Source organism: Scyliorhinus canicula, chromosome 29, assembly GCF_902713615.1.
Source record: "Scyliorhinus canicula chromosome 29, sScyCan1.1, whole genome shotgun sequence".
Lineage (NCBI taxonomy): Eukaryota > Metazoa > Chordata > Chondrichthyes > Carcharhiniformes > Scyliorhinidae > Scyliorhinus > Scyliorhinus canicula.
The window spans coordinates 11,784,266-11,803,238 of record NC_052174.1 but is presented as its reverse complement, the minus strand read 5'-3'; the positions used below and the strand labels follow the sequence as shown (position 1 = coordinate 11,803,238).

The 18,973-nt window shown below is 54.6% G+C and overlaps 1 protein-coding gene across 1 annotated transcript in view; it reads right to left on the bottom strand.

Moving 5' to 3' along the window:
- The window catches only part of trappc14 (trafficking protein particle complex 14), a 73,742-nt gene extending 61,937 nt beyond the window's left edge, over positions 1–11,805 (bottom strand). Inside the window, exon 1 of the mRNA XM_038786903.1 lies at positions 11,367–11,805. Coding sequence (XP_038642831.1) covers positions 11,367–11,804 — 438 coding nt within the window. The 5' untranslated portion in view covers position 11,805. The remainder of the gene's footprint in view (positions 1–11,366) is intronic.
- Between the last annotated feature and the right edge of the window lie 7,168 nt (positions 11,806–18,973).

Below are 18,973 nucleotides of genomic sequence, written 5' to 3'. Positions count from 1 at the left end.
CATGGGTACGTGAAAGGTATTTTAATCAACTCGATCTCTCCTCCCTTGGAAAGAGCTCACCCCATGCGGCAGAGGGGGAAAAGGGCAACGTACAAAAACGCGTCATGATAGGGTGGAGGCGTGAGCTTAAGTAGGGTGCTCTTTCCAAGGGCCAGTGCAGACGCGACGGGCTGAATGGCCTCCTTCTGCACTATGATTCTATGAAACGCTGGGAGTGGGAGTTTCAAACGGGGCTCTCAAGAAACAGAAGAGCAAAAATCTGCCTCTCTGTTCGTCACGCACAGGAGGGGGGGGCATCGCTGGTGAAGCCTGCGTACATTTCCCATCCCGATACAACTGCGATGGAGGCTGTGTGTCGCAGGGGGGGGGTAGCGTTCCCCCCACCCCCAATCCCAGGACCTGATGGACGAGGAAGGCGCGTGCAGAACGCGGCCAATACAAATCGAGTTGAAGAAAGTTGGATTAACGGTTCGCATTGAACTTAATGGTGGCCATTTATTTGGCCTCACGTCTCCGGATGGTTGGCCCAGTAACACAGTTGGGGAGGAAAAGACTTATCGGTCGTCACAAAGAGAGTGGTTAAAAATAGCCCAAAGGGAACCTTGCACCGGATCGCAAACAGAGTATCTCCAAGGCATTGACACATATATCTGGGCTGGGCGTGCCACAAAGGCCTTAATCATGTAAACTTTAGTCTTGGAGCGATCGTCAAACCTGCAGCGTGTTGCAACTTGCCATGCCACACTCCCGCAGGCTACATACTCCACAGAACCATGCATTCCTAACAATGCACTGCAGAGTAAACTCTATTCAGTATGCAGTTATCTCATTACTTTAATCTCAATGAAAAGGTTCTCACGCATTAACCACAAGCTTACTTGATTCCATCAGAACCACCTGGCTGGCTGGGTCTGGATGTCATCCACGAACGGTAATAGAGGCCTTTCATGATTCTGACTCTGTCCCGGCCTCAGCCCGCCTGCTGTTGAAGCCCTAATCCAGGCCTTTTGTACCTCAAAACCTCACTCTTCCCACACGCTGCTGGCCAGCCTCCCAAGTTACACCCTACATAATCCTGACTAAGTCACAACTCTGAACTCGCACCAAGTCCTCTTTACTCTCACCCTTTGCTCGCCAATCAAGCAATGCCTCGATTTTAAAATCTCACCCTCGTTTACAATCAATCCCTCCATGGTCTTCATATCCCCCTGCTCCCCCCTCCCCATTCCACCATGGCTGATATTTCTCTCATCCCCATTCTCCTGCCTTCTCCCCATAACCCCTGACCCCCTTATTGATCAAGAACCTATCTATCTCTGTCTTAAAGACACTCAGTGATTTGGCCTCCACAGCAAGAGTTCCACAGATTCACCACCCTCTGGCTGAAGAAATTCCTCCTCATCTCTGTTTTAAAGGATCGTTCCTTTAGTCTGAGATTGCGTCCTCTGCTTCTAGTCTCTCCTACCGGTGGAAACATCCTCTCCACGTCCACTCTATCCAGGCCTCGCAGTATCCTGTAAGTTTCAATAAGATCCCCCCCCCCTCATTCATAGAATTTACAGTGCAGAAGGAGGCCATTCAGCCCATCGAGTCTGCACCAGCTCTTGGAAAGAGCACCCTACCCAAGGTCAACACCTCCACCCTATCCCCATAACCCAGTAACCCCACCCAACACTAAGGGCAATTTTGGACACAAAGGGCAATTTATCACGGCCAATCACCCTAACCCGCACATCTTTGGACTGTGGGAGGAAACTGGAGCACCCGGAGGAAACCCACGCACGGGGAGAACGTGCAAACTCCGCACAGTCATCCAAGCCGGGAATCGAACCTGGGACCCTAGAGCTGTGAAGCAATTGTGCTATCCACAATGCTACCGTGCTGCCCTCATCCTTCTAAACTCCAACGAGTACAGACCCAGGGGCCTCAACCGCTCTTGATATGATAAGCTCCTCATTCCGGCGATGCAGAGATACATAGAAGATAGGAGCAGGTCTTTTGGCCCTTCGAGCCTGCTCTGCCATTGATCACGATCATGACTGATCATCCATCTCAATAACCTAATCCTGCTTTCTCCATCTTTCATTCTCACTCCATAGTATAAATATTTCCCACTTTCTCTGTCTGTTAGCTTTGACAAAGAGTCATCGGACTCGAAACGTTAGCTCTTTTCTCTCCCTACAGATGCTACCAGACCGGAGATTTTCCAGCATTTTCTTTTTGGTTTAATCCCCCTTAGTTTAATCCCCCTTAATCCAGCTCTTGCCCGAGATACACTCAATGACTGTGGGAACCCAGAGCTCTGGGATTGAGAAGTCACAACCCTCGAGTGAACAAATTTCTCCTCATCTCAGACATAAAATGACATACCTCTTCATTCACCCGAGGAAGGAGCAGTGCTCCGAAAGCTCGTGTTTGAAACAAACCTGTTGGACTTTAACCTGGTGTTGTCAGACTCCTTACTGTACTACAGACATAAAATGGCCGACGCTTTATTCTGAAACTGTGACCACTCGCCCCACCACCGTCAGCCAGGGGGAAGAAAGAGCCTCCTTGTATCCACCATAAGAATTCAACTTGGCAGGATGGAATTAAACAATGAAATGTGCAGACAAGTGAACTGAGGGAGGAAATGGAATGCGAGTCAACGGCATTGGGTTTCATACCAAAACCGCAGGGAGCGGAGGACATGAACGTCTGTTCATCGGACCGACAGACATCCATGTGGAGAAGAGGGAATTTTTTTTCTTTATCCTCCCCCCCCCACAGAAACAAACACTGCCACATCCTTGGAAAAAGAATCTTTCCTGGATGGTTTCCCCACAGAGGAGACCACACTGTACAATAACAACGTGACATCAACATTTCCAAGATTCTCCCACATGAGCCTCTTCAAGCCCGTTACCACCCCCACCCATCTCGCCGCTTCACCACATCCCTCTTTCCTTCGAGAGGTTTGCCTCGTGAGGATCAAATTGGATTTGTTTATTGTCACGTGTACCGAGGTACAGTGAAAAGTATTTTCCTGCGAGCAGCTCAACAGGTCATTAAGTACATGGGAAGAAAAGGGAATAAAATAAATTACATAATAGGGCAACACAAGATTGGGGCAGCACGGTAGCATTGCGGATAGCACAATCGCTTCACAGCTCCAGGGTCCCAGGTTCGATTCCAGCTTGGGTCACTGTCTGTGCGGAGTCTGCACATCCTCCCCCTGTGTGCGTGGGTTTCCTCCGGGTGCTCCGGTTTCCTCCCACAGTCCAAAGATGTGCGGGTTAGGTGGATTGGCCATGATAAATTGCCCTTAGTGTCCAAAATTGCCCTTAGTGTTGGGTGGGGTTACTGGGTTATGGGGATAGGGTGGAGTTGTTGACCTTGGGTAGGGTGCTCTTTCCAAGAGCCAGTGCAGACTCAATGGGCTGAATGGCCTCCTTCTGCACTGTAAATTCTATGATATACAATGTAACTACATAAGCACCGGCATCGGATAAAGCATACAGGGTGTAGTGTTGAGGAACTTTGGCCGACACGTCCTCCATTTCTGTTGAGGAACCTTGGCCCACATGTCCCCCATTTCTGTTGAGGAACTTCGACCCACACGTTCCCCCATTTCTGTTGAGGAACCTTGGCCCACACGTCCCCCATTTCTGTTGAGGAACTTTGACCCACACGTCCCCCATTTCTGTTGAGGAACCTTGGCCCACACGTCCCCCATTTCTCTTGAGGAACTTTGACCCACACGTCCCCCATTTCTGTTGAGGAACCTTGGCCCACACGTCCCCCATTTCTGTTGAGGAACTTTGACCCACACGTCCCCCATTTCTGTTGAGGAACCCTGGCCCACACGTCCCCCATTTCTGTTGAGGAACCTTGGCCCACACGTCCCCCATTTCTGTTGAGGAACCATGGCCCACACGTCCCCCATTTCTGTTGAGGAATCGGAGAGGGGTGATACAGCCCGTTTGTTTGTTTTTTGTGAAAATGAACCGATGCGGCTTTGCACCGATGTATTGTAGCAAAAAAGGTGATGCTCCATCCTGAATACAAAATGCAAGGATTTATACAAAGTGGATGGTGTGTTTAGGGAACGTTGATGTTTCTTTGTTGGTTAATGGCAAGTGTGACACATGGAGCGTTAAGTAGTTGGTTTTCATATCTTTGTAGAGAGGTAATATTGACCATTTTTGCCCTTAAATGTCGCTCAGATTAGGCTCTGGTGTGAGGGTCATAGAATCCATTCAGGCCATCGGGTCTGCACCGGCCCTCCGAAAGAGCACCCTACCCAGGCCACTATTCTATCCACGTAACCTGCACATCTTTGGACACTTGAGGGGCAATTTTAGCGCGGCCAATCCACCTCACCTGCTCATCTTTGGACTGTGGGAGGAATCCCACGCAGACACGGGGAGAACGTGCAAACTCCGCACAGTCACCCAAGGCTGGAATCGAACCTGGAACCCTGGCGCTGTGAGGCAGCAGTGCTAAGCACCGTGCCGCCCTTACGTTAAGGCGCACAGAGACTTCCAGCTCTCAGAGGACCAGGCACGCCAAAACAAGAATCAGAAGACACAAGAAACGATGAGGAGACTGGGCTGAATGCCTTCCCGTTTGTGAGGGATGCAAGAAGGTAAGTGACCAGCTCCGAGACGGGGTGTCTGGAAGCCAGAGTCAGACGACGGGCCCCTCAGATTAGCCCCAAGGGGAGGTGGGTACAGCTAACCCACTGTTGGAAAGAAAGAAACGCTTTCTCCACCAAACTATTTGGAAATGCCGTCACGAATTTCCCCTGTACCTTGGAGTGAACTGGTAAGCAACTCTTCAGCCAAGTGCTCCACTTGCTCTGGTTTGAGAATCACGGGCTGGGGCGTGCGACAGTGTAGCGAGGGGGAGAAATGAAAAAGAGTGGGGGGGGGGGGAAGAGAGGGAAGAAAATAAAAGTTATGACTGAAAGGAAAGGGTAGCTATTAGCATGTACATTGCACAACTGTTACACCGACTTCTTAACCCTTAGACCTCACCGGATAGAACCCAGCATTCATTCAGCGCCTTTCACAAGCCCAAGATGCCAAAAGCACTTTCCCGTCAACAAACTACTTTCAGCACAGCAGGATCCCACAATCAGCAGTGGGAACCACAGCCAAATAATTGACCTTTCTCTGAAGGAAAAGCGACACTGGTTGAGGGATGAATGTCGGGGAGAGCTCCCCAGTTGCTTCTCCAGGGCCCTCGGTTTAAAGATTCGCCCAAGAGACAGCGCCCTCTGTCAGTGCAGCTCTCCCTCAGCGCTGGCACGGAGGATTTGAACCCACAAGGCCGGGGAGAGGGGGGGTGGTGCAGATGTCAAGACTGCAACAACTGACAGCCAAACAGGAGCAGGGTCAGCGTGATGCCACGTCACGGCACCAATCAGGAGCAGGAAGGGGACCACTCGGCCCCTCGAGCCCACTCCGCCATTCAATAAGATCATGGCCGATCATGATTGCGGCCTCAGCCCTCCATTTCGGCCCGCCCAGCAACGAGCTGGGAGCACTCGGTGGAAACTCCCGAACAGCCACAAGTAAAAACACACCCACAGTTGCAATAAAGCTCTGGTCTCGGCCAACGGCCTACGTAACGGACAGAGAACCTGCTGCAGTCCAAAAGCGGAGCACGGCAGATCTGACATAACAGCTCCGTGTTCAATTCTCATCCATCACTTCAATCCCTCTCACAACCTTCCTCAGAGGCTCTCACCAGCGGTAATGACGGATCACTTGGGAGGATAAACAAGATTCACAATCAATTGCGATGGAAGGTCTGCGAAACAAGACCGGGGGTGCATTAACGCACAGCAGCTCGGCAAGAAAATCCAATTTTCAATTCCTCGGCACTCCCCACTATTTACAATTCCATTAGCGGTTTATTGATTTTGCACTTTTTCTTCAATGTCGCCATTTGCAGCAGACAAGTGAAAATCCCTCTTCTCTAATCCGAGCATCACACGCCTGCATTTCGTAGGCACTGCCCCTGCGGAGTACACACAGGCCAACTCCTGGCTGAGGCGAATGCTGTTGTAAAACTCCTGCTTCCTGCCCCACTCCATGGACGCAAAGACATATCGGAATGTGTTCCATATCCTTCACGGCCTGGGACAAATATTCAGCCCAACAATAGGCTTACGATGCGAAGACAGTCACTAGGTAGTGTAGAACTTGCCTCCCGCCAGGTTATCTAGGCCACATATCCCAACAACTGGCTGATCGAATCAAATGGCTTTCGTACGGACCGTACTGAACAGCCCTGGGCTGGCATGGCCTGGTTTGCTGACGGCACGATCGTAGTGGGTCGGATCTCAAACAACGCCGAGTCAGAGTACAGGAGGGAGCTAGAGAACCGAGCGGAGTAACAACAACAATCTCTCCCTCGGCGTCAGAACAATCGAGGAGCGGATCATCGACTTCAGGAAGCGGAGTATCGCACACACCCCTGTCTGTATCAACGGGGCCGAGGTGGAGATGGCTGACAGCTTCAAATTCCTAGGTGTGCACATCACCAACGATCGGTCCTGGTCCACCCACGTCGACGCTACGACCAAGGAAGCACAACAGCGCCTCAACCTCCTCAGGAAACTAAGGATAGAATTTGCAATAACAGATTCAAAAACAGCTTCTCCCCCACTGCTTACGGGGTGAATTAATCTCTCGACACATCTTCTCGACTGAATAGCACTCCAGTCCGTATGCTTCAGCCGATTTCTGTGTCTATGTATCGGCATTGTGTGCCTATCGTACGTCCTGTTTTTCACGTATGGAACGATATGTACATGCAGAACAATACTTTTCACTGTACCTCGGTACACGCGACAGTAAATTCAAATCTAAATCAAAAACAAAATGTCTATTATCCAGATATGATTCTGTGCTGCACAATCCTGAGTGCGCTACTAGCTACCTGAACAACCAATTTCAGATAATCCCTCGAATTGTAACGTGGCTCATTTACACTTGCTCGAAGCTACGCACATTCATAGCAGGGGCCCAATCTCTGCCAACAAAAGGAACATGCTCAAGCCCTGTTCAGATCTTGGAAGTGAAAGGGACAGTCTCTCTCGCTGAAAAACTGCTCTGTTGTTCTAAAACCAGCGAGTGCCCGGCGCATCCATTGCTGGAAGCTTGAACTAATCCAGAATCTGCAGAGAGGGTAGACAACCTTGCCAGAGAAAAACCAGTAAGAAGTCTCGCAACACCAGGTTAAAGTCCGGCAGGTTTGTTTCGAATCACTAGCTTTCGGAGCGCAGCTCCTTCCTCCTAGGGGCTGGTTTAGCTCACTGGGCTAAATCGCTGGCTTTGAAAGCAGACCAAGGCAGGCCAGCAGCACGGTTCGATTCCTGTACCAGCCTCCCCGGACAGGCGCCGGAATGTGGCGACTAGGGGCTTTTCACAGTAACTTCATTGAAGCCTACTCGTGACAATAAGCGATTTTCATTTCATTTCATTCAGGTGAATGAGAAAAACCATGTCAAGGTTGGAAGTACAGAAATGAAAGGTTGAACTCCAAAAAGGAATGAACAGGAATCCATCCCAGTGCATCCACAAAATAGTTTCTTCCTCTCTGAATCATCTTTCTCCCCCACTGTTTATAACATCTAATTTCACTTATCATAGAATTTACAGTGCAGAAGGAGGTCATTCGGCCCATCGAGTCTGCACCGGGCCCCGAGGAAAGAGCACCCCACTTAAGCCCGCACCTCCACCCTATCCCTGTAACCCAGCAACCCCATCTAACTTTTTTGGACACCAAGGGGCAATTTACCATCGTCAATCGACCTAACCTGCGCATCTTTGGACTGTGGGAGGAAACCGGAGCACCCGGAGGAAAACCCACGCGCGCACACCCCACACAGAGTGACCCAAGCTGGGAATCAGACCTAGGACCCTGGAGCTGTGAAGCAATTGTGCTAACCACTATGCTACCATGGCTAGGATTGACGGCATACTCGCGTGACTACCTTACATGGATGGCCCCCAATTCTGGACCTGGCCCCACAGTGGAAACGTCCGTCTCGATGTTTGCCTCTTTATTGGCTTTTCACAGTAGCTTCATTGCAGTGTTAATGTCGGCCTACTTGTGACGCTAATAAAGATTGTTATAATTATTATATCAGGTGACGATCAACATTCTCCTCGAGTGTAAAGCGGCCCATCCTTTAGTCTGCCTTCACATGAGGAAGCTGGACAAGTGCTTGAAAAGGTAGAATCCAAAAAGAGACACAGGGAGGGGGAATCAGCTGAAAGAACAGTATCCAGGACAAGGCTCACTCGACAATGCACCCCCCCCCCCCCCCCCCCCCGCCCCCCGCCCCCTGCACTACAGCCAATGCAGTGGCTGTGGCAAGCCCTATTCTTCTGCTTATTTTCCTTGCAAATACAATTCAGGAAAGATTTCAAGTCCTGTGACCAGGATACAGGATGCGCACATCCTGAAGGAGAGGACTGGATTCTGGGTCAGAGGCTGCAGAGCGAACAGGTGCTGCAGGTGGGATCGATGGGATCTTCCCGATTTGCACTCGGGCTCGGGGGGGGGGGGGGGGGGGGGGGGGGGGGGCTTCTTCAAACACGTGGCGCAGGCAAAAAATAAAATGGGCGCGATGGCCTGCCCTTGCCCCGCATCAGGAGATGGCAAGGGACTAAGTGGTGCAGAACAGAAAGGAACACCGCCACTTGCACAACGTGTCACTGTGCCCTCATTGAGCGCTTTATGACTAATTAATTACTGTTGAGTCAATAAACAAGACGGGCAAATTTGCACACGCAGGTCAATCCCACAAAACACAAGTGAACAAAACGATAAAGCAGATGGATCAGTTCAGGGTGTTAGTTGACGGAGGATTTGCCAAGGCGGCGCTAGAGAATTTCTATTACGATGCGGCACAGGATATTTTGCGTCCCCCCCCCCCCCCCCCTCTCCCGCCGCAAACCCAGGCAGATGGGAGTTTGCGATGCAAAACGTTCATTTGCAAAGTGTCTGCCTCTGCTCTGTCCTCAAGTCTGAAACGGGGTTCGAAGCCACCAGCACTGAATCAGAGCCGGGAATGTGACCGGCCAAACCGGTTTCTGGTGTGGGAGGCATCCAGCTACACAGCGGGCCACTCGAAGGAAGCTGGGCTCTTAACCATTTATTACACAAGGAACATACCTCTCCATTCACCTGAGGAAGGAGCAGCGCTCCGAAAGCTCATGTTTGAAACAAGCCTGTTGGACTTTAACCCGGTGATGCAAGACTTCTCACTGAATCCACCTACCCTGCACATCTTTGGGGAGCAAGACCCACGCAAACACGGGGAGAATGTGCAAACTCCACACGGACAGTGACCCAGAGCCGGGATGGAACCTCGGCGTCGCGAGGCAGCAGGGCTAACCCACTGCGCCGCCGTGCTGCCCTACACTGGATGTGCGAACCAACCCCTGGACTGCGGATGCCACATTCTCCCTCTCGTCCCAAGTGGAGGCAGATTAACCGGCTGGAAGTGGAAATGATAGCGGTTTACTCTGACGGGTAACTACACGTCCCAATTCTGGCGGAGTGTCTTACTTCAGCACACATGGATCAATGGTTCTGGAGTGCAGACACTCCAGATACTCAAATACAATAACCCCTCTTCATTTTGCACTGCCTGATGTGGGAATGTCAACAGCTGAAAATAGATGCAAAATGCCATCAAAATGAGGCAACAAACAAACTTTGATTTGTACTAACGCTACAAACACGCTGGAAGGCGCACAATTCTCAACAATGAGGAACCTCAGTGACTGCAGGGAATCATCCCAAGTGTTACCAATACCGAGGATAAACCAGGAAGTGGGGTCAACCCCAGCCAGTTTCATTAGTCAAGTCAACAAATACATCTCTTCAGGCAAAAAGAGGTGTTCACCAACTTAAGGCGGCATTTGAAAAATGAATGAAATTAAAATCGCTCATTGTCACGAGTAGGCTTCAACAAAGTTACTGTGAAAAGCCCCTAGTCGCCACATTCCGGCGCCTGTCCGGGGAGGCTGGTACGGGAATCGAACCGTGCTGCTGGCCTGCTTGGTCTGCTTTAAAAGCCAGCGATTTAGCCCAGTGAGCTTGAACCACAGAACAATTAATAACCTTCACAGACACCCCACTGCCAACACTCCAGACAGGATTAACTGGTGTCAGAGCATGAAGTTCTTAAACTGGAGGCATCCTCCTGTTAACGTCAGTACAGCTGTGCCAACACCATGTAGACACATTCAACCACCCACCAGCACCGTGACAGGGTTTGAAGCAACAGGCACCAACCAGGAGACTTCAGCACACAGACAATCAGCTGGCACCCTGCCCTCCACCCAATGTGCCCAGATGTCACACACCCACATTGCCACCCAGCTCTCACTTCCCCCCCCAATCGCCACCCAGCCCACACTTCCCCCCCATCGCCACCCAGCCCTCACTTCCCCCCCCCATCGCCACCCAGCCCTCACTTCCCCCCCCCATCGCCACCCAGCCCTCACTTCCCCCCCCCCAATCGCCACCCAGCCCTCACTTCCCCACCCAGCCCTCACTTCCCCCCCATCGCCACCCAGCCCTCACTTCCCCCCCATCCCTCACTTCCCCCCCATCGCCACCCAGCCCTCACTTCCCCCCCATCGCCACCCAGCCCTCACTTCCCCCCCCATCCCCACCCAGCCCTCACTTCCCCCCATCCCCACCAGCCCTCACTTCCCCCCCATCCCCACCCAGCCCTCACATCCCCCCATCCCCACCCAGCCCTCACTTCCCCCCTATCCCCACCCAGCCCTCACTTCCCCCCTATCCCCACCCAGCCCTCACTTCCCCCATCCCTCCCCAGCCCTCACTACCCCCCAATCCCCACCCAGCTCTCACTCACCCCCCATCCCCAGCCCTCACTACCCCCCAATCCCCACCCAGCTCTCACTCACCCCCCATCCCCACCCAGCCCTCACCCACCCCACCCTCAGCCCCTTCTCCCCCAATCCCCACCCAGCCCTCACTACCCCCCATCCCCAGCCCTCACTACCCCCATCCCCAGCCCTCACTACCCCCCATCTCCAGCCCTCACTACCCCCCATCTCCAGCCCTCACTACCCCCCATCTCCAGCCCTCACTACCCCCATCTCCAGCCCTCACTACCCCCCATCTCCAGCCCTCACTACCCCCATCCCCAGCCCTCACTACCCCCCATCCCCACTCAGCTCTCACTTCCCCCCCCCGTCCCCACCCAGCCCTCACCCCCATCCCCACCCAGCCCTCACCCCCTCCCCACCCAGCCCTCACCCCCATCCCCACCCAACCCTCACCCCCCTCCCCTCCCCTCACCCCCCCCCCCCCCGGGCCCCACTCACCGGCCTGCCGCCGCCCTCCTTGCCGTCCCCCCCGGCTCCGTGCGCCAGCAGCGGGCGGCAGTCCCGGAAGCCGCCGGGCTCCCTCCTGCCCCCCGGGCGCCGGTGGCGGCTCCTGTCCTCGGGCAGGGAGGCCCCGCGGAGGCCGGGCCGCTCCTCGTCCTCCTCCTCCGGCTGGGCCTCCTCCTCCTGGGCCCGGGCCGGCTCCCGGAGCCCGGGGCTGACGCTGGCCAGGGCGGACAGCGAGGCGCACAGCTGGGGCCAGCCAGCCGCTCCCCCCGGCGGCGAGCCCTCCTCCCCGGGCCGGCAGCGCACCACCAGCACCAGGCGCGCCGTCTCCCCCAGGTACAGCTGGGCCCGGCGGGGGAGGCTCCGGTAACGGCTGTAATCCGGCACCGGGCCGGCCGGGAAATACATCAGGTACTCGCACAGCGACTCCATCAGTGCGCATGCCCGGGGCTGACCCCGCCCCCAGAGCCCGGGCCCCGCCCCCAGAGCCCGGGCCCCGCCCCCAGAGCCCGGGCCCCGCCCCCCAGAGCCCGGGCCCCGCCCCCAGAGCCCGGGCCCCGCCCCCAGAGCTATAGCCCCGCCCCCCGGCACCTGGCCCCGCCCCCAGAGCCCGGGCCCCGCCCCCCGGCACCGGGCCGGCCGGGAAATACATCAGGTACTCGCACAGCGACTCCATCAGTGCGCATGCCCGGGGCTGACCCCGCCCCCAGAACCCGGGCCCCGCCCCCAGAGCCCGGACCCCGCCCCCAGAGCCCGGACCCCGCCCCCAGAACCCAGGCCCCGCCCCCAGAGCCCGGGCCCCGCCCCCAGAGCCCGGGCCCCGCCCCCCGGCACCGGGCCGGCCGGGAAATACATCAGGTACTCGCACAGCGCCTCCATCAGTGCGCATGCCCGGGGCTGACCCCGCCCCCAGAACCCGGGCCCCGCCCCCAGAGCCCGGACCCCGCCCCCAGAGCCCGGACCCCGCCCCCAGAGCCCGGGCCCCGCCCCCCGGCACCGGGCCGGCCGGGAAATACATCAGGTACTCGCACAGCGACTCCATCAGTGCGCATGCCCGGGGCTGACCCCGCCCCCAGAGACCGGGCCCCGCCCCCAGAGCTATAGCCCCGCCCCCCGGCACCGGGCCCCGCCCCCAGAGCCCGGGCCCCGCCCCCCGGCACCGGGCCGGCCGGGAAATACGTCAGGTGCTCGCACAGCGACTCCATCAGTGCGCATGCCCGGGGTTGACCCCGCCCTGAGAACCCATGCCCCGCCCCCAGAGCCCGGGCCCCGCCCCCAGAGCCCGGGCCCCGCCCCCAGAGCCCGGGCCCCGCCCCCAGAGCTATGGCCCCACCCCCCGGCACCGGGCCCCCCGCCCCCAGAGCCCGGGCCCCGCCCCCCGGCACCGGGCCGGCCGGGAAGTACATCAGGTACTCGCACAGCGACTCCATCAGTGCGCATGCCCGGGGCTGACCCCGCCCCCAGACCCCGGGCCCCGCCCTCAGAGCTAGGGCCCCGCCCCCAGAGCCCGGGCCCCGCCCCCAGAGCCCGGGCCCCGCCACCGGGCCGGCCGGGAAGTACATCGACTCCATCAGTGCGCATTCACGGGGCTGGCCCCGGCCCTAGAGCCCGGACCACGCCCCCAGAGCCCGGACCCCGCCCCCAGAGCCCGGACCACGCCCCCAGAGCCCGGACCCCGCCCCCCTGCACCGGGCCGGCCGGGAAATACATCACGTACTCCATCTGTGCGCATGCCAGGGGCTGGCCCCGCCCCCATAGCCGGGGCCCCGCCCCCTGCACCGGGCCGGCCGGGAAATACATCAGGTTCTCGCACAGCGACTCCATCAGTGCGCATGCCCGGGGCTGACCCCGCCCCCAGAGCCCGAACCCCGCCCTCAACCCCGCCCCCAGAGCCCGAACCCCGCCCCCAGAGCCCTCAACCCCGCCCCCAGAGCCCGAACCCCGCCCCCAGATCCCGGACCCCGCCCCCAGAGCCCGGATCCCAGAGCCCGGGCCCCGCCCTCAACCCCGCCCCCAGAGCCCGGACCCCGCCCCCAGAGTCCGGCCCCGCCCCCAGAGCCCAGGCGCCGGCACCAGGCCGGACGGGAAGTACATCAGGTACTCGCACAGCGACTCCATCAGTGCGCATGCCCGGGGCTGGCCCCCGCCCCCAGAGCCCGGGCCCCGCCCCCAGACCCCGAACCCCGCCCCCAGAGCCCGGGCCCCGCCCCCAGAGCCCGGGCCCCGCCCCCAGAGTCCGGCCCCGCCCCCAGAGCCCGGGCGCCGGCACCAGGCCGGACGGGAAGTACATCAGGTACTCGCACAGCGACTCCATCAGTGCGCATGCCCGGGGCTGGCCCCCGCCCCCAGAGCCCGGGCCCCGCCCCCAGAGCCCGGGCCCCGCCCCCAGACCCCGAACCCCGCCCCCAGAGCCCGGGCCCCGCCCCCAGAGCCCGGGCCCCGCCCCCAGACCCCGAACCCCGCCCCCAGAGTCTGGGCCCCGCCCCATTAACCGGGCTGGGACTGCTGCCCCCCCGCCCCTTTGTCCTGGCCCCGCCCCATTGTCTGGGTCCCGCCCCCTTGTCTGGGCCCCGCCCCTTTGCCCAGGCCAAGCCCCCTTCTCCAGGCCACGCTCCCTTGTCCGTGTCCCGCCCCCTGTCTGGGCCCCTCCCCTCTTGGTGACGAAAAAAATGTAACATGCTCTGAGTCTATTTGTAGTTGGTGATGAAAGTGTTGGGGGGGGGTGGGGAGGTCCCGCGCGATGTTTAAACTTTCCTCCCCGCGGTGTGGGCATCGCTGACCGGGACCTGCGTTTATTGCCCGTCCCTCTCTGCCCCTCGGCTAGGTGGTGGGTGAGCCGCCACCTTGAGCCGCTGCAGTCCCGTGTGGTGTAGGTACACCCCCTGTGCTGTTAGGGAGGGAGTCCCAGGATTTTGGCCCCAGCGACAGTGAAGGAACGGCCGATATATTTCCCAGTCAGGGTGGTGGAGTGACTCGGCCGGTGTGAATGCTGCCCTGCGCAACATCTAGTTCTTGACTAGTTTAAATAATTTATTAGAAAACAGAAGCGTGGTAAAGATAACTGCAATAAATATATTACCACTGCTAACACTAACTAATGATTCTTGAACTTCTGCAAAATACGTCTGTCCACAAACACCACTTACTCCCAACTCCCCAAGTTTTATGGGAGGGGCGTTTTCAGAACCCCAAAATGTATCATGCAGTTCAATCAACCCCCACCTTTAATGTATTGTTGCTTTTGAAGCACGCGGCTTGTTCTCCAGGTGTGGTATTACAATTATGGACACGTGGGTTTTTAAACACAAAACAATGTTTATTCCATGAATTCAACTTAACCCTTTTAAATAAACATTGGATCACTTACCACCCCTTTCTTCAAAGATAACCCCGGAAATAATTCAACACTAAATAATCCCTCAAAATGTTCCTTCAAACCTCCAAAAGACTTAACACCTTTAAACAGAAACACATCAGGTTGAAGACATTACTATTATGAGTTTAAATCACCCAAATGATTCAGAGATAGTCTTTCCTGGCAGAGATCACAGCAGATCCAGCTCACTGCAAACACAGACACATCCAAGCTCTTTTTCTCAAAACTGGCTTGCTCCTTTCAAACAGCTCACAGCAAACCAGCCAGGCACTTTTCAGCTGCTCTCTCTCAAAACTGAAACCAAAACTCCCAAAAAGCAGAAGTGAGCTCAACTCAGCCACCCTACACTCTGACATCACTTCAGGAATATGAGCTGCTTCATTTCTTAAAGGTACATTGCTTAAACATCCATTTCTTAAAGGTACTCACATGACACAAGGCACTTGGTAGACCTACACTGCCACCTGCTGGTCGGAGGTTGTTTACATCATTATATACCAGATTACTTATGCATATGACAGGAGGGGAAACTGTGGCTCTGAGAGTTGGTATTGCACAGGTTGAAAATAAATGTCTCTCTGTCTTTATTTCAAAAGCTGTTTCCAGACTGCTTGATAACTTAAAATAAATAATTGTTTTCTGGAAGGAACTCAAACTTGCTGTTTTGGAGAGGAAAGAAAAGCATCCATACCAGGTTGTGTGCTGGGCTACACATTTGAAAAGGACTTTCTGGTTCTACTTGGATTTTGTTATTGAATTGGAACAGTTAAGGGGGAATTCATTAAGGGTTACACATAGATTACTGTAGCTGTGTGGAGTATTTACGTTTGTAGTTGACAGTGTGTTTATACAAATGTTAACTAAATTCATGGAATAAAGCTTGTGTATTGATTAAAAGCGCCTAAGAACTCTGTTGAATAACACCTGAAAGACAGGCTCTTGTGCTCATTGCAACCAAAATCAATAAACAGTTGTAGGTCAGGTGAACTCCATGATATACTCTGGGGTTTTCTAAACCTTGGCCCATAACGATGGAATTCCAGTATTACTGGTGTCAATATTGCTGATTTCATGATATTGGATAGCCACAGGGAGCACACCAGAATGACATTGAGTTGGATAGCTCGATCTTTGTTTCAGACAATGCTCGGCACAACATCGAGGGCCGGAGGGCCTGTTCTGTGCAGTACTGTTCTATGTTCCATGACGGAACGCTGTCTTTCTTTCTGGGACTTGAGTAGCAAAGAACTTGCTTTCCAATTACCAGTGCTTCACGATGATGGAGATGCCAGACGACCAATGGGAAAGTGTACAGCGGTGGGCCTGGAGGCCAGAGCAGGCACAGCATGCACAGGCAACCTCCCGGGATACGCAGGGCAGAATTGGCAGCCCAAGCAGCAACTGGGATTGCAGACCCTCCAGGATTGGCCTGGAGTCTTCAGTAATTGAAGGTCGATCCGCCGGACACTGCTGTGTGAATACCCGCAGGGGCCGTTGAGAAACAGTTGTGTCACTTCCTCTGAACCTTTCTCTTCAGCAGATACTGAAATGATCCAGAGATAGTCTTTGGATGGCAGAGATCGAAATTGGAGGGGGGAGGAAAGGTTGCTTGGCTGACACACCGGCGATAACAGCTTTTAATTCACGTTTTCAATGTTTTTTATATTTGGTAAGGAGAAAGGAGCACGGTAGCATGGTGGTTAGCATCAATGCTTCACAGCTCCAGGGTCCCAGGTTCGATTCCCGGCTGGGTCACTGTCTGTGCGGAGTCTGCACGTCCTCTCCGTGTCTGCGTGGGTTTCCTCCGGGTGCTCCGGTTTCCTCCCACAGTCCAAAGGTGTGCGGGTTAGGTGGATTAGCCATGCTAAATTGCCCTTAGTGTCCTAAAAAAAATAATGTTAATGGGGGTTGTTGGGTTACTGGTATAGGGTGGATACGTGGGTTTGGGTTGGGTGATCATTGCTCGGCACAACATTGAGGGCCAAAGGGCCTGTTCTGTGCTGTTCTAATTCTAAAAAATGTTCGGGAAATGCCAAAATAATAATAATAATCTTTATTGTCACCAGTAGGCTTACATCAACACTGTAATAAAGTGACTGTGAAAAGCCCCTCGTCACCACATTCCGGCGCCTGTTCGGGTGCACAGAGGGAGAATTCAGACTGTCCAATTCACCTAACAAGCACGTCTTACTGGACTTGTGGGAGGAAACCGGAGCACCCGGAGGAAACCCACGCTGTCATGAGAATGTCGCTTTAAGAAATGGTTGGCAAGGGCAGCACGGTGGCCTAGTGGTTAGCACAACCGCCTCACGGCGCTGAGGTCCAAGGTTCGATCCCGGCTCTGGGTCACTGTCCGTGTGGAGTTTGAACATTCTCCCCGTGTCTGCGTGGGTTTCGCCCCCACAACCCAAAAATGTGCAGAGTAGGTGGATTGGCCACGCTAAATTGCCCATTAATAGAAAAAATAATTGGCTAATCTAAATTTAAAAAAAAAGAAATGGTTGACTGCTCATGTTACTGCAGTGATGTCAGAGTGTGGGTGGAACTGAGCTCCGGTTCTGCTTTTTAGTTTCACTTTAAGAAAAAGCTTGGGTGTGCCTGGGTTTTCCAGTGAGCTGCAGCTAAAGTTGTCCTGTTGATCTCGGCCATCCAAAGACTATCTCTGGATCATTTGGCGAATTCAGAATTATAAATGTTCTCAATAGTGAATGTGGAGCTAATGTGCTCCTGTTTAAAGGTTTGTTAAGTCTTTTGGATGTTAAAAGAACAGCTTAAAGGATTACTTAGTGTTGCATCCTTTGGGGGTTGTATTTGAATTAATGGTTGCTAAGATATTCACTGTTTGTTTTAAAAAGGTTAACTTGAGTTCATGGAATAAACATTGTTTTGTTTTAAATAAATACTGGTCCATTTCTGCTGTACCACACCTGTAGAGTGGGCCGTGTGCTCCCCATACCGCAATCTATTAAAAGTTGTGGGTCAGGGGAACTCTATGGTACACTTTGGGGTTCTCTAAACACTGGCCCATAACAAGGCAGACACGGGGAGAACGTGCCGACTCCGCATAGACAGTGACCCAGCGGGGAATCGAACCTGGGGACCCATGAGCTGTGAAGCAACAGCTAATCACTGTGCAAACTAACGCCCCAATGATTGTTCTCCAGGCCTGCACACAGCAGTGTTTTGGAGATTGATTTCAATTTGTGGAGACTCCAGGCCAGTGCTGGTGGGTTGACCATCATCCAACTGGGTAATGAGTATTTGTGAGTTCCAATTGGCATTGGAAGTGATTCAGATGAAGGAACACGCTCCTGACTTCAGGCCGGGGCTGGCTATTCTGCAGCTTGGGGACAGAGATGATTCGAACCTGTACATGTTACCTGTTTGGGCAGCATTGTGGATAGCACAATTACTTCACAGCTCCAGGGTCCCAGGTTCAATTCCGGCTTGGGTCACTGTCTGTGCGGAGTCTGCACATCCTCCCCGTGTGTGGGTGGGTTTCCTCCGGGTGCCCCGGTTTCCTCCCACAGTCCAAAGATGTGCAGGTTAGGTGGATTGGCCGTGCTAAATTGCCCTTAGTGTCCAAAACTGCCCTTAGTGTTGGGTGGGGTTACTGGGTTATGGGGATAGGGTGGAGGTGTTGACCTTTGATAGGGTGCTCTTTCCAAGAGCCGGTGCAGACTCGATGGGCCGAATGGCCTCCTTCCGCACTGTAAATTCTATGATAATCTATGATAAAAGAATGTGCTGGCTATGACCGATTTCAGAAGACATTTATTTCTGATAATCATTTTCAGAGAGAGAGACAATCTAGTTAGTAGTTTAGGAAAGTGTGCGTTATTTCAGTCCACATATAGCCCCATCCATCACGGGCAGAACGGTAGCACAGTGGTTACCGCGATTGCTTCACAGCTCCAGGGTCCCAGGTTCGATTCCCGACTAGGTCACTGTCTGTGCGGAGTCTGCACGTCCTCCCCGTGTCTGCGTGGGTTTCCTCCGGGTGCTCCGGTTTCCTCCCACAGTCCAGAGATGTGCAGGTTAGGGTGGATTGGCCGTGATAAATTGCCCGTAGTGTCCAAAAAGGTTAACTGGGGGCTGCTGGGTCGCGGGGATCGGGTAGATACCTGGGCTTGAGTTGGTTGCTCTTTGTAGGGGCCGGTGCAGACTCGATGGGCCGAATGGCCTCCTGTGCTGTAAATTCTATGACATCAGAGGAACAAGAAAC